Below are 15,430 nucleotides of genomic sequence, written 5' to 3'. Positions count from 1 at the left end.
AGCATGCCAGGTGTCTTTGTCTTTCACCATCTCCCAGAGCTTTCTCAAACTCATGTCCATAGTGTCAATGTTGGTCAATAATGTCATCCTCTGTCGTTCCCTTCTCCTCCTGCTTCAATCTTTCCCAGCATCAGGGTCTTTTCTAATGAGTCGGCACTTCACATCAGGTGGTCAAAGTATTGGAGCTTCAGTTTCAGCATCAGTCCTTCCAGTGTACATTCAGGACTGATTTCCTTTAGGATGGACTGGTTGGATCTCCTTGCTGTCCAAAGGACTAAGAGTCTTCTCTAACACCACAGATCAAAAGCATCAATTCTTCTGCACTCAGCTTTCTTTATGGTCCAACTCACATCCATATATGACTACTGGAAAAACCATAGCTTTGACCAAATGGACCTTTGTCTGCAAAGTAATGTCTCTGCTTTTTAATATGTTGTCTAGGTTGGTCATAGCTTTTCTTCCAAGGAGCAAGCATCTTTAAATTTCATGGCTGCAGTCACCATCTGCAGTGATTTTGGAGCCCAAGAAAATGAAGTCTGACACTGTTTCCATTGTTTCCCCATCTATTTGCCATGAAGTGATGGGACCAGATGCCAGGACCTTAGTTTTTGAATGTTGAGATTTAAGCCAGTTTTTTCAGCCTCCTCTTTCACTTTCATCAAGAGGCTCTTTAGTTCCTCTTTGCTTTCTGCCATAAAGGTGGTGTCATCTGCATATCTGAAGTTGTTGGTAGTTCTGGCAATCTTGATTCCAGCTTTGCTTCATCCAGTCCAGCATTTCTCATGATGCACTCGGCATATAAATTAAGAAAGCAGGGTAACAATATATAGCCTTGATGTACTCCTTTCCCAATTTGAACCAGTTTGTTGTCCCATGTCTAGTTCTAACTGTTGCTTTTTGACCTGCACATAGGTTTCACAGGAGGCAGGTAAGGTGTCTGGTATTCCCATCTCTTGAAGAATTTTCAACAGTTTGCTGTGATTCACAGAGTCAAAGGCTTTAGTGTAGTCAATAAAGCAGAAGTAGATGTTTTTCTGGGCTTCCCCAGTGGCTCAATGGGCAAAGAATCAGTTTGCAATGCAGGAGACACAGGAGATGTGGGTTTGATCCCTGGGTGGGGAAGATCCTCTAGAGAAGGAAATGGCAACCCATTCCAGTATCCTTGCCTGGAAAATCCCATGGATGGAGGAGCCTGGAAGGCTACAGTTGATAGAGTTGCTAAGAGTTGGACATGACTGAGCAACTTCACTCACTCAGTCACTCAGATGTTTTTCTGGAATTGTCTTGCTTTTTCTATGATCCAGTGGATGTTTCAGTTTGATATCTGGTTCATCTCAGTCGGTTCAGTTCAGTTCAGTCACTCAGTCGTGTCTGACTCTTTGTGACCCCATGGACTGCAGCACACCAGGCCTCCCTGTCCATCACCAACTCCTGGAGCTTGCTCAAACTCATGTCCATGGAGTTGGTGATCCCATCCAACCACCTCATCCTCTGTTGTTACCTTCTGGTCCTGCCTTCAATCTTTCCCAGCATCAGGGTCTTTTCCAATGAGTCAGTTCTTCATATCAGGTGCCCAAAGTATTGGAGCTTCACTTTCAGCATCAGTCCTTCCAGTATATATTCAGGACTGATTTCCTTTAGGATTGATTGGTTTGATCTCCTTGCAGTCCAAGGGACAGTCAAGAGTCTTCTCTAACACTACAGTTCAAAGCATCAATTCTTTGGCACTCAGCCTTCTTTATGGTCCAACTCTCAAATTCATACATGACTACTGGAAAAACCATAGCTTTGACTATATGGACCTTTGTTGGTAAAGTAATGTCTCTGCTTTTTAATATGCTGTCTAGGTTTGTCATAGCTTAACATCTGGGAATTCTCACTTCACATACTGTTGAAGCCTAGCTTGGAGAATTTTGAGCATTACTTTACTAGATTGTGAGATGAGTGCAATTGTGCAGTAGTTTGAACATTCTTTGGCATTGCCCTTTATTGGGACTGGAATGAACATTGACCTTTTCCCATCCTGTGGCCATTGCTGAGTTTCCCATATTTGCTGGCATGTTGAATGCAGCACTTTAACAACATCATCTTTTAGGATTTGAAGCAGCTCAGTTGGAATTCCATCACTCCACTAGCTTTGTTCATAGGGATGCTTCCTAAGGCCCACTTGACTTCACACTCTAGGTGTCTGTCTCTAGGTGAGAGATCAAACCATCATGGTTATCTGGGTTATGAAGATCTTTTTTGTATAGTTCTTCTGTGTATTCTTGCCACCTCTTAGTATCCTCTGCTTCTGTTATGTCCATACCATTTCTGTCCTTCATTGTGCCCATCTTTGCATGAGATGTTTCCTTAGTATCTCTGATTTTCTTGAAGAGATCTCTCATCTTTCCTATTCTAATGTTTCCCTCTATTTCTTTGCATTGATCACTGAGGAAGGCTTTCTTATCTCTCCTTGCTATTTTTTGGAACTCTGCATTCAGATGGGTATATCTTTCCTTTTCTCCTTTGCCTTTTGCTTCTCTTCTTTTCTCAGCTATTTGTGAGGCCTCCTCAGACAACCATTTTGCCTTTTTGCATTTCTTTTTCTTGGGGGTGGTGTTGATCACTGCCTCCTATACAATGTCACAAATCTCCGTCCATAGTTCTTCAGGTACTCTGTCTATCAGATCTAATCCCTTGAATCTATTTGCCACTTCCACTGTATAATCGTAAGGGATTTGATTTAGATCACACGTGAATAGCCTAGTGGCTTTCCCTACTTTCTTCAATTTAAGTCCGAATTTTGCAATAAAGAATTCATGATCTGAGTTACAGTCAGCTCCTTGTTTTGTTTTTGCTGATTGTATAGAGCTTTCCATCCTCGGCTGTGAAGAATATAATCAATCTGATTTTGGTACTGACCATCTGGTGATGTACATGTGTCAAGTCATCTCTTGTGTTGTTGGAAGAGGGTATTTGCTAGACTAGTGCATTCTCTTGGCAAAACACTGTTAGCCTTTGTCCTGCTTCATTTTGTACTCCAAGGCCAAACTTGCCTGTTACTCTGGGTATCTCTTGACTTCCTCCTTTTGCATTCCAGTCCCCTATGATGAAAAGGACATCTTTTTTTTTTTTTTTTTTTTTTTGGTGTTAGTTCTAGAAGGTCTTACTAGAAGATCTGAATTTTTTTTTTTTTACTAAGTCTAACAGAAAGGGGGTGGGGAAAAGACTACAGTGTTACAAATCCCTGTCTCCAATATTGAAGGTAATTTTAAATGTAAATGGAGAAGGAAATGGCAACCCAGTCCAGTGTTCTTGCCTGGAAAATCCCATGGATGGAGAAGCCTGGTAGGCTTACAGTTCATGGGATTGCAAAGAGTCGGACACGACTGAGCAACTTCACTTTCACTTTAAATGTTAAAGAACTCATGAAATTAAAAAAAATGTTTTTTTAATATTTATTTGTTTATCTGGCTGCTGCTGCCGCTACTACTGCTGCTAAGTCACTTCAGTCGTGTCCGACTCTGTGCGACCCCATAGACGGCAGCCCACCAGGCCCCCCTGTCCTTGGGATTCTCCAGGCAAGAACATGGGACTGGGTTGCCATTTCCTTCTCCAATGTATGAAAGTGAAAAGTGAAAAGTGAAAGTGAAGTCGCTCAGTTGTATCCGACTCTTTGCAACCCCATGGACTGCAGCCTACCAGGCTCCACCATCCATGGGATTTTCCAGGCAAGCGTACTGGAGTGGAGTGCCATTGGCTGCATTGGGTCTTAATTATGGCACGCAGGATCTTAGATGTATCATGTGAGATCTTTCGTTGTGGCACGTGGATTCTTTAGTTGTGGCACACAGGCTCAGTATTTGTGGTGTGCAGGCTCAGCCCATACTCAGAAATATCTAGGCTTTCACAGAAAGTCAGCAGTGTTTGAAGTGGCTGGTTGCTAATTCACATTGTCCACCTCTGGAATGCTCTCAGGGCTTCCCAGTTGGCACAGTGGTAAAGAATACACCTGCCAGTGCTGGAGACATAAGAGATGTGAGTTTGATCCCTGGGTCGGGAAGATGCCCTGGAGGAGGGCTTGGCAACCCTCCAGTATTCATGCCTGGAGAATCCTATGGACAGAGGATTCTGGCGGGCTATAGCCCCTGGGGCGGCAGAGTCAGACACGACTGAAGTGACTGAGCAATAGCAGCAGCAGCAATGCTCTCAGTTACCAGAAAAGTAGACACTGCTGTTCACACACAGACAGGACATGCTGCCTTGCATCCCTCCATGCTGCTTGTAGCCAAGGGGTGTCCAGCTGTCATCCAGGAGGGGAGAAACCATTACTCCCAGTGTGCAGAGCTCATGTCTTATGTCCCTTTTCTCTTTCCGTCTCTTACAGGATTAGAAACACCTGCCACAGAACTTTGCTGGAAGAGGTTCGGGAGATGGAAAGCAATGGAGTTCAGGTACTTCGCAGAGACTCTGTACAGAGGTGAGGCAATTCCCTTTATCCTGATTTTTGTGAAAAACCTGTTTCCCTTGTTCTTTCCGCCTCCTGCCCTTTCCCTCCCAGGGGTGTGGAGATTGACCCGCCACCATTTCCCAGGTCCTCTCGGCATCTTGAACATCGAATCCCCAGCAGGGCAGGCCCCTCTTCTGCTGCACCCCTCCATGGTCTTCCTTTCAATCAATGGCTTCTTGGCCCCAAATCCCGAGGTCCCCCCTCACTTCCTCTTCCTCACATCCCACGCCCACGGCGTCAGGAAATCCCATTCCTCGCATCAAGACTTTAACATCTGCATGCACACCAGCTCCAGAGAGAGATCAGTTCCAACTGCTTGACATAACCTGGGAGCTGTTCTGAGTGAAAGGCCCACGGGTCTTCTCAGTAACCATGTCAGACGTTTGTTCTGGGCTTTCACTGGAGGCCTGAGCGTGACCTGGTTTCCAGTTGGCATTCTCTGAATCTGGAGTGTTTTTGCAGGGGTTCTAAGGCAAAGAATCAATCTTTGGAATATGCTGAATACCTACTACATTTAAGTGCTTTGTTAGGCTTCAAGGAAAGGATGGAAAACAACTGATGGTGTGGCTTGGGTAAAGAGACCCAAAAGCACATTTAAAAGTTCTAGGGGGAAGCAACATTGTAGTACAGGCAAATCTAAAGCAAATGAATGCGGTGAATAACAAATATCCATGTATTTGGCACCTACTGAGTATGTAGGTCAGTTTTTATTCTAATCCCAAAGAAAGGCAATGCCAAAGAATGCTCAAACTATTGCACAATTGCACTCATCTCACACGCTAGTAAAGTAATGCTCAAAATTCTCCAAGCCAGGCTTCAGCAATACGTGAACCATGAACTTCCAGATGTTCAAGCTGGTTTTAGAAAAGGCAGAGGAACCAGAGATCAAATTGCCAACATCCGCTGGATCATGGAAAAAGCAAGAGAGTTCCAGAAAAACATCTATTTCTGCTTTATTGACTATGCCAAAGCCTTTGACTGTGTGGATCACAATAAACTGTGGAAAATTGTGAAAGAGATGGGAATACCAGACCACCTGAACTGCCTCTTGAGAAACCTGTATGCAGGTCAGGAAGCAACAATTAGAACTGGACATAGAACAACAGACTGGTTCCAAATAGGAAAAGAAGTATGTCAAGGCTGTATATCATCACCCTGCTTATTTAACTTATATGCAGAGTACATCATGAGAAATGCTGGACTGGAAGAAGCACAAGCTGGACTCAAGATTGCCGGGAGAAATATCAAGAACCTCAGATACGCAGATGACACCACCCTTATGGCACAAAATGAAGAGGAACTAAAAAGCCTCTTGATGAAAGTGAAAGAGGAGAGTGAAAAAGTTGGCTTAAAGCTCAACATTCAGAAGACGAAGATCATGGCATCTGGTCCCATCACTTCATGGGAAACAGTGTCAGACTTTATTGTTTTAGGCTCCAAAATCACTGCAGATGGTGATTGCAGCCGTGAAATTAAAAGACGCTTACTCCTTGGAAGGAAAGTTATGTCCAACCTAGATAGCATATTCAAAAGCAGAGACATTACTTTGCCAACAAAGGTCCATCTAGTCAAGGCTATGGTTTTTCCTGTGGTCATGTATGGATGTGAGAGTTGGACTGTGAAGAAAGCTGAGCACCAAAGAATTGATGCTTTTGAACTGTGGTGTTGGAGAAGACTCTTGAGAGTCCCTTGGACTGTAAGGAGATCCAACCAGTCCATCCTAAAGGAGATCAGTCCTGGGTGTTCATTGGAAGTACTGATGCTGAAGCTGAAACTCCAATACTTTGACCACCTCATGCGAAGAGTTGACTCATTGGAAAAGACCCTGATGCTGGGAGGGATTGGGGGCAGGAGGAGAAGGGGATGACAGAGGATGAGACGGCTGGATGGCATCACTGACTCGATGGACATGAGTTTGGGTAAACTCTGGGAGTTGGTGATGGACAGGGAGGCCTGGCATGCTGGGATTCATGGGGTCGCAAAGAGTCGGACACGACTGAGCAACTGAACTGAACTGAACTGAGATGTACCATCAGTACTAAGTGTGATGAGAATGAAGAGTGGCTAGGACTCGTACAATCAGTTTGGATAACTGGTCATTCTAATCCATTTAAGCAAACACCTATCCTGTGACCCTGCAGCTCCATTTCTAAGTATTTACCCAAGAGAATTAAATATGTGGACATAAAAATATATGTCCACATATTCAGATACATGAAGCCATAAGAAAGCCTCAATCAGATTCAACCCCTAAAATATTTCACTGAGACTCATTTGCAAATTATAGTCTGCCAGGCTCCTCTGTCCATGGGATTCTCCAGGAGAGAATACTGGGATGGGTTGCCATTTCCTTCTCCGGAGGATATTCCAAACCCAGGGATTAAACGCAGATCTCCTGCACTGCAGGCAGATTCTTTACCATCTGAGTCACCAGAGAAACTCTGTGATATATATATATATATATATATGTAAAACTGTGAAAAATCAAAGATGAAGAGAGACTCCTCAAAGCCACAAAAGAAAAGAAGTGAATGACACAAAAGGGGATGCCCATGAGGCAAAGAGAGGATTTCTCAGCAGAAACCTTCCAGGCTGAGAGAGAGTAGGGTGTCATGCTGAAGGAGAAAAAAAGTACCAACCAAGAATACTTCACTCAGCAGAGGTATACTTCAGAAGTGGAGAAGAGATAAAGAGTTTTCCAGACAAGCAAAAGCTGAAGGCATTCATCACCACTAGACTGGTCTTCAAAGGGGGACTCCCCTGGTGGTCCAGTGGTTAAGTATCCATCGGCCAATGCAGGAGACATGGGTTTGACCCCTGGTCCGGGAAGAATCCACATGTTACAGGGCAACTAAGTCTGCACCACAACTACTGAGCCCACACAGCACAGTTGTTGAAGCCCGCGTGCCCTAGAGCCCGTGCTCCACAAGAGAAGCCACGGCAGTGAGAGGCCCACACACCGCGACTAGAGAGCAGAGCCCGCTCGCCACAACTAGAGAAAAGTCCGATGCAGCAGCGAAGACCCAGTGCAGCCAAAAAAAAGAAAGAGAAAGAAACGTTAAAGGGACTTCTTTAAGCCAAAACAAAAGGGCACTAAGAAGTAAAAGGAAAAGATGTGAAAGTATGAATCTAAATGATAAAGGTAAATAAATAGTAAGATTCAGAATAATCTGATGTGAAGGTGGTGAGTTTAATCACTTATGAACCTGCACTAATGTGAAAGTTAAAAGACAAAAGTAGTAAAAATAACTAAAACCACAATCATTTGTTGATGGATACACGAGATAAAAATATGTAAATTGCAACATCAGTAACCTAAAGCACTGTTGTTGTTGTTTGTTTTAGTTGCTAGGTTGTCTCCAACTCTTTGTGGCCCATGGACTGTAGCCTGCCAGGCTCTTCTGTCCATGGGATTTCCCAGGCAAGAACACTGGAGTGGTTGCCATTTCCTTCTCTGGGGGATCTTCCCAATGCCAGGTTCAAACCCATGTTGGTAAAAGTGTAAAGTTTTAAAATGCACTCTAACTTGAGTTTTTATCAACTTAAAACAGACTGTTACCAATATAAATTGTTTTATGTAAGCGTCATAGTAGCCACAAAGCAAAAACTTGTAGTAAATACACAAAAGTAAAGAAAGAGGAATCAAGCTTATCACTATAGAAAATCATCAGTTCACCAAGGAAGAGAGCAAGAAATGAAAAAGTTGTAGGAGTTCAAGATTCTTGGTTCTCTCACTGTTGACATTCCCGCGCGGTCCCCAGTCAGCCTTGGGATCTGGAGAAGCTTTCATGCCCAGAGCCGACCTATCTTGACATACAGTGTCAAGAGTCTCAGACTGGGACTTCCCTGGTGGTCCAATGGTTAAGAATCCGCCTGCCAATGCAGGGAAAAACAGGTTTGATCTCTGGTCTGGGAACTAAGATCCCATATGCTGATCCCTGGTCTGGGAGATTCCACATGTCGCAGGGCAACTAAGCTCACACTCTACAACTACTCTAAAGCCCGTGCGCCACAAAAAGAGGAGCCACCACAGTGAGAAGCCCGCACTCACAAAACCAGAGAAAGCCTGTGCAAAGCAATGAAGACCCAGTGCTGTCTTATATAAATAATTTGAAAAAGAATCTTGAACCACTCTAGATGATGGCTTTGCTGTAAGAAAAGGAAACTGGGGCAGAGATTCTGAAAATACATGCCATAAGATCTCTAAGGTACTCTCAGAGGCCTGAGAAAAACAGGACATTCATTGTCGAGTTCAGCTCTTTGGAGAAAACAGGAGGGCTGTACATGAAGCAGTCATGTACAGATGTGAGAGTTCGACCATAAATAAGGCTGAGTGCCAAAGAATTGATACTTTCGAATTGTGGTGCTAGGGAAGACTCTTGAGAGTCCCTTGGACAACAAGGAGATCAAACCAGTCCATCCTAAAGGAAATCAACCCTGAATATTCATTGGAAGGGCCGATGCTGAAGCTGAAGCTCCAATACTTTGGCTACCTGATGCGAAGCACCGACTCATTGGAAAAGACCCTGATGCTGGGAAAGACTGAGGGCAGGAGGAGAAGCAGGTGACAAAGGATGAGATGGTTGGATAGCATCATCAACTCAATGGACATGAGTTTGAGTAATAGTGGGATATGTGTATCTGGGCTGTAGTGAAGGACTGAGGAGCTCGGCATGCTGCAGTCCATGGGGTCACAAAAAGTTGGACACGACTTAATGACTAAACAACATAAGAGATGCTCACAGCAAAATACTATTTTAGAAGCATCTTGCCGAGAGTGTCTGGATAACATCCATTTTATTTTAAATGTAAGAACATTCTCCAAGTGGTAAGGAAGTTTTTTTTTTACTTTTACCTTGAAACCTTTTTTTCCTCCAACAAATCCCTTTAAATCTGCTTCCCAGGTGGCACTAGTGGTCAATAACTTGCCTGCCAATGCAGGAGACACAAAGATGCAGGTTCAGTCCTTGGGTTGGGAAGATCCTCTGAAGTAGGAAATGGCAACCCACTCTAGTATCCTGGCCTGGAGAATCCCATGGACAGAGGAGCCTGGTGGGCTACAGTCCACGGGGTCACAAAGGATCAGACACGACTAAAACAACTTAGCACGCAACAAACTAAAGCCAGTCTGTGTTTGATTTAGGTCCAAGGAGGAGGAAGTGAATCTCCAAAGGTCCGCGAGTCCCAGGCCCTGTCAGGTGATCTTCCGGAACAACTCTGTTGACCTAGGTGCCCCACGTAAGTCACGCGCACAACATGGAGATGTCACTGACTCACAGAAGGATGGGCGCTTAAACGTGAGGTCCTCCTCCTTGAAGGCACATGCTGAGTGAAATAAGCCAGACACGAAAGGACAAGTACTGTGTGACCCCACAGACATGAGGTCCCGGGAGCAGTCAGATTCTCAGAGGGAGAGCAGGGTTTCCAGAGGGAGAGCAGGGTTTCCAGGGGAGGGGCGAGGGGAGTCTCAGGTTGGGGAGGCAGAGAGTTCCAGGGCTGGAGGGTGGGGGTGTCTGCACAGCCTTGTGTCTGTTCTTAGTGCCACTGAACTGGACACTTCATGTCCTTAAGACGGTAAACTTTATGCTACATGCATTTAACCACATTTTTAAAAAGGTGACTGCCTGAATTTTTTAAAACCATTAACGCAGAACAAGGAGACCATTTAAAATGCGAAGACATCTTCATTTTATAAGGGTGGGGCTGTTTTCATATTTTTATTTTTCACAGCCCTCAACATTAAGATAAAGTGAAGGACAGTCATTTTTCCACCTTTGGCAGTTTGCATTGCCGACAAAACCTGGACTTGTGCTTGGGGGAGTGGGGGGCTCTGTGCTCAGAAAATCTTCTCAGGGACTTGCTGCCACAGGGCACTCCCTCCTGTCCCCACAGCCACGCAGAGAATCCGTGACACCTGAGAAGTGCCAACCCAGATTCCACCTTGAGATTCTGGGTGGATCCATCCCGAGTGGGAGGAAGGTCATCCCGAGGAATGGGAAGCCACTGATACCTGCATCCAGTCCAAGACCGTGGTGAAAATGGCCCAAAACAGTGGTGCTCCATGCACCGTCCTTAACCCTGGAGCAGAAGTGTCACCCGGGAAGTTGCTAGAACTGTTGGCTCTTGGGCCCCACTGCAGACTCACTGAATCAGCCGTCTGGTGGTGGTGCCCACTGTAGTTTGAGAACCGCTGGTCCTGCCTTTGTGCGGGGTACCAGGCTTCTTACCAGCTCCAGGGCGGCTCTCCATGCAGAGAAGGCTGTGGACCACTACATCCCTCTCTCCTTCGGCAGACAGGCACATAAGCCAGTTCACAACACATGGACACAAGTTACGTTTTCTTCTGCTAAAGAGCATGGCCACTCACAAGTAAAGCCACTGTCACCCGTGAGCCATAGTAAAGCTTGGGAGTGTGTGGAAGCAGCATGTGCTTGCTCTGCTCGTGTTTTAACCTAAATGTATTAATATTGTTCAAATGTGAGACTGCTCTAGGTCTGATCTGTCAAGGTCAGAAGTTAGAGAAGAGCGGAAATACTCATCAGCTCTCCTCATTGCCCCACAAGAGCTGGTACCGCTTTCAGAAATGATTCTAGGATTGATTCTCCCAGAGAGAGAGAGTGCTGGTCATGAGTTATTTCCTCTGGGAACTTCTACCCATGACCCTGTTATTCATGTCAACTCAAGTAAACCACTTTGAATACTTAGTTCAAATCAGCTAAAATTTTAAAACAGAGACATTTCCAGCATGGTGGACTTTTTTTTTTAACCAAGTTTAATATTAATATTGCATGTTGTCCCTCAGCATGTTTTCAGCTTCAAAACTTACCTTTCTGGGTTCCAGTTGTAGGTTTTAGTTTCAAGACTCAGACTGTTCCAGGGCCCCTTCTCTTGAATGGTGGTGGGAAAATGTAGTGAGGGACCTGTGGGTCCCGTCTTGAGCTGCTCAGACTGGGCTGGGCCACAGGCCCGTAGAGACAGGCACGAGCCCCTGGGCCCCTTGGCCAGGCTGCATCCTCCAGGACATGGCTCTCAGGAAGCATCAGGCACCACATCAGAATCCTTGGGAGAACTTTAAAAAGCACCTAGTGATGTCCAGCCATGCAGATCCATCGGCCCCAGAAAGAAGGATGCAGAAAGGGCTTTGTCAGTGGTTCTGATGCAGCTAGGTTTGCAAACTGCTCCATCGCCAAGCCCTCCCCAGACCTTGCCACTCTCCCTGCCTCAGCCATCCCTGCCTGAGGTGGCCAATGTGCCCCAGTCGGGGAGGGGTTTTGATTTCTGTCACCAGAATGTTCACTGTACATATTTGCCTTCTAACAGCGTCCCCATGCTTTGCTCTTTCAGATGGATATGCGTTTTCTCAGGTAGAACGAGCTGTGATTTCTCAGGAAGAACTAGTCCGATCTTACGACACCACCAAAAACAAACCCCAGAAGACTTTTTCTTCTGCCACCTTGGAGTAAGAGCTGGGTCCCCGAGTCCTACCCTTTTGTGTCCGTTCTGGGGACAGCTGCAATGAGCCAATGCTCCTCAACACTCCTCCTGTGACTCCTCCTCCCTCCTGTGACTCCGGCCAGTTTGTTATTTCTATACTGATTAAATCACTATCCTTGGGTATAAATGATGGGGAACCCTATATGCTTTTTCTTAATTTGTCTTCAATATTTTACTTTATTTTTCCTGTAGCTGTGAGATGATTTATCAGTTGAGCCTGAAGTATAAAATTCAAAGTATTATGTTTTACCAAAATTTAAACTTTGGTACGGGTTGTTTTGGAGAAAAAAGGTCAAGGATGTTATGTTGCATAATAAGCTTGTCTTGCTTCATTGGAAAGGGGTCATGCAGAAAAGTCACAGACTAAGGGGCACAGGCAGCATATAAAACATTTTTCTAAGTAGAATGTCCTGTCCTGTCGTGTTGGAGTTATATCTAATGAGTATGAGATGTGCACCATATTCTTGGTTTCAATGAACTTATCTAACGAGTATAGTGTAGACTCATCTTGGGCCTCAAAACAAGGTGTGTGAGAACGACTGTATCTCATTCTCCCCTGATTCCCCCACACATCAGGGCCAGTAGAAAATTCAACCTCATTGTTTTTTTTCACCCTCAGTCATTCTTGTGCTTCTGCCTCAGGTGTGTATGAATTATCCAGGGTTTCAGACGCTGCAAAGCACTGGGCTCCTCCATTCTTCTGTCATCTGCCCACACAGGTCACCATTAAAGACACGTGCTTTCTTTTGGCCTGGCCGTTTTATAAGGCCTCTGTGCCAGGGATAGGGCACCAGAGCCTCTGGGGAGCTGGGCCCCCATGCCCATGGTCTACCATTCCTGTCTTGGGGTGCACTGTCTGCCCAGTGCACTCTGAGGGGGCAAAGAGATGTCTCTCAGATCTCTCCTGCAGTCCAAGGCACAGAGCCCCCTTCCTCAAACCCTGTTCTACCTCTTCAGTTTTTAGAAGCGAAGACCAAGAATTCTTGTAAACTATGTCGATTTTCTGTGCTGCCAAAGACTCTTCTGAGGAAACAAACAGAAAATCCCGAGACCTGTTTGAATGGAAATAAGACAACAAGGAAAACACTGGGAGAAAAGCCCATAAATACCTCAAAAAGTTATCCACAAATATATAAAATATGGTATAGCCATAATATGGAATGTTATTCAGCTGTAATAAGAATAAAACACACACAAAATGGATAAACCTTAAAAACATTATGCTAAGTTAAAAAAAAGCCAGTCCTAAGGGGGGCTCATGGGCTTCCCTGGGGGCTCAGTGGTAAAGAATCCACCTGCCAATGCAGGCCACATGGATTCAATACCTGGGTCAGGAAGATCCCTTGGAAGAGGGCCTGGCAGCCTTCTCCAGTATCCTTGCCTGTGAAATCCCATGGACAGAGGAGCCTGGTGGGCTATGGTCCGTGGGATCGCAAAGAGTCAGACACAACTTAGCGACTAAACAACATCAAGGGGCAACATACAACACGATTCCATTCACAAGAAAGTCATAAGCAAATCTATAGATGTAAAGTAGACTAGTGGTTGCCTAGGGCTGGGGGTGGAGGGGTTGAATGGAAGGTGGGGCGATTGCTCAGGGGCACAATGTGTCTTCTGAGGGTGATGAAAGTGTTGTACATTTGGATGGTGGTGGTAGTTGCACAATTCTGCAATAGTCTAAAAATACTGAGCTATGCACTTAAGGGTGGATTTTCTGGTATACGAATTGTATCTCAGTAAAACCATGAAGTTTTTTAATCACCTATTTCAAAAGTGATAAACTCAGAAATTTCAAAGCTACCAGGTCCATGCTTTTATGTGTTTGTAGCAAAAGTTTATTATGCAGATAGTACAGCTGCACACTTTGCTAGAGGTACCAGCAGGAAACAAGAAAAACAAGTTGCCTGACACCATGCAAGTTAGAGTGTGCTTAAGGAAAAAGAAAAAAAGAAAGAAAAGCCACCAGGGCTTCCCCGGTGGCTCAGAGGTTAAAGCTTCTACTTGCAATGCAGGAGACCTGGGTTCAATCCCTGGGTCGGGAAGATCCCCTGGAGAAGGAAATGGCAACCCACTCCAGGATTCTTGCCTGGAGAATTCCATGGACAGAGGAGCCTGGTGGGCTACAGTCCACGGGGTCGCAAAGAGTCAGACACGACTGAGTGACTTTACTTTCACTTCACTTTCTAAGGAAAAAGTATTACATGCCAACTTTACTTTGACAGCATCTCACCTGTTCCCTGAAAAATATCCTTTCTCCAGCCAGTGAGGCTTACTGAGAAAAGATTTCCTGACCAAAAACCAATCCAATGATGGACTATCCTCTGTTAATTATTTGGGAAAATGTCTCGTTCCAAAGCTCCTTGTTAAAGCCTCATTTCTGGGCAGGAAGCCTTTTTGGGAGGCTTCTTTGTGGAAAGGAACTTATTAATATTAAAGACATGTGCGGTCTCTTGCCGGCCTGCGTTTTCCAAGGCTGGTTGCTCAAGCTTTCCATCCACTGTTGCTGTTTGATTGGTTTCTTAAGAACTAGGACACCAGGTGGTCTGTCCATTTCCTGGAAATACAGGCCAGCCTCAGCTTCAAGCGGCCTCGGGGATTTGATCCTTTCTGGAGATGTCTGCATTTGGTCCACTACTGATCCACAACCTAGTATTAATAGAATGAAACACAATATTCGCCGGGAAATCATTGTACACCCACGCTCTGAATGCCAACCTCTCAAGTTAGCATTTTTGTCTAGTTATCTTAAAGTTTTTACATTTATGAACTGTGCGCAGAGACAGCAGCCACATTCAATACTCTGAAAACCAAAAATAAACAAAAATTGAGTAAGATACCCTTGGACAAGTCGCTTCTCCAGAATTTTGTTTCTGCAGAACACGGATTCCCTGCGCATTCACCTCTAGGGCGCCTCTTTTCTGAGCAGGTGGCTAGAGACCCAGGATGCTCTGGGAATCCAGGCGCAAGGAGCGTGCGCAGGTGCGCCTGGTGCGGCGCGGGGCGGGGCCGAGCGGGGAGGAGCGGCGCGCGCTCGGAGAGCGTGGAGGGCGCGCGGGGTGGAGTCCCAGGTGGTTCACGCAGGGCCCGCGTGTCCTTCCAGTTCGCGAGGCGAACGCCACACCCGAGGGCAGGAAGCAGGCCTCCCGAGGCGCCCCCAAATTTCAAGCAAGGGGCTTCCCCGGGCAGCCACACCCTGTCCCAGCTCCTGAAAAGCCACCTAAGTTCGTGGCTCCCTGGACTCTTTTTCCCAACCTCGGTCCCTCCAGCCCCACCAGTTGAGTGCGGGACGCCGTGCCGGCCCGGCCTAGGAGCGGGAGGGGGTGACGGGCTTCGAAAGGGTCGGGGCTCGAACCCATGCGGGGGCGACTTGGGCGCTGGAAGGGCGAGACAGGCCTTCCCTCCCTCTGCGCACCCCCTTGCAGCGCAGGTGAACAGGTCCTCGGC

The 15,430-nt window shown here is 45.8% G+C and overlaps 1 protein-coding gene across 1 annotated transcript in view; it reads left to right on the top strand.

Annotated features, from left to right (window-relative positions):
* The window catches only part of LOC102412116 (phospholipid-transporting ATPase IB), a 90,767-nt gene extending 78,466 nt beyond the window's left edge, over positions 1–12,301 (top strand). The window contains exons 35-37 of the mRNA XM_025262848.3: positions 4,370–4,462; positions 9,636–9,730; positions 11,837–12,301. Of these exons, the coding sequence (XP_025118633.3) occupies positions 4,370–4,462; positions 9,636–9,730; positions 11,837–11,955 (307 nt within the window). The 3' untranslated portion in view covers positions 11,956–12,301. The remainder of the gene's footprint in view (positions 1–4,369; positions 4,463–9,635; positions 9,731–11,836) is intronic.
* The last annotated feature ends 3,129 nt before the right edge of the window (positions 12,302–15,430 follow it).

The sequence above is a fragment of the Bubalus bubalis genome, chromosome 13, assembly GCF_019923935.1.
Source record: "Bubalus bubalis isolate 160015118507 breed Murrah chromosome 13, NDDB_SH_1, whole genome shotgun sequence".
In the NCBI taxonomy this organism is placed as follows: Eukaryota; Metazoa; Chordata; class Mammalia; order Artiodactyla; family Bovidae; genus Bubalus; species Bubalus bubalis.
Note: the sequence above shows the minus strand (reverse complement) of the source record. Positions and strands in the feature narration are given on the sequence as shown.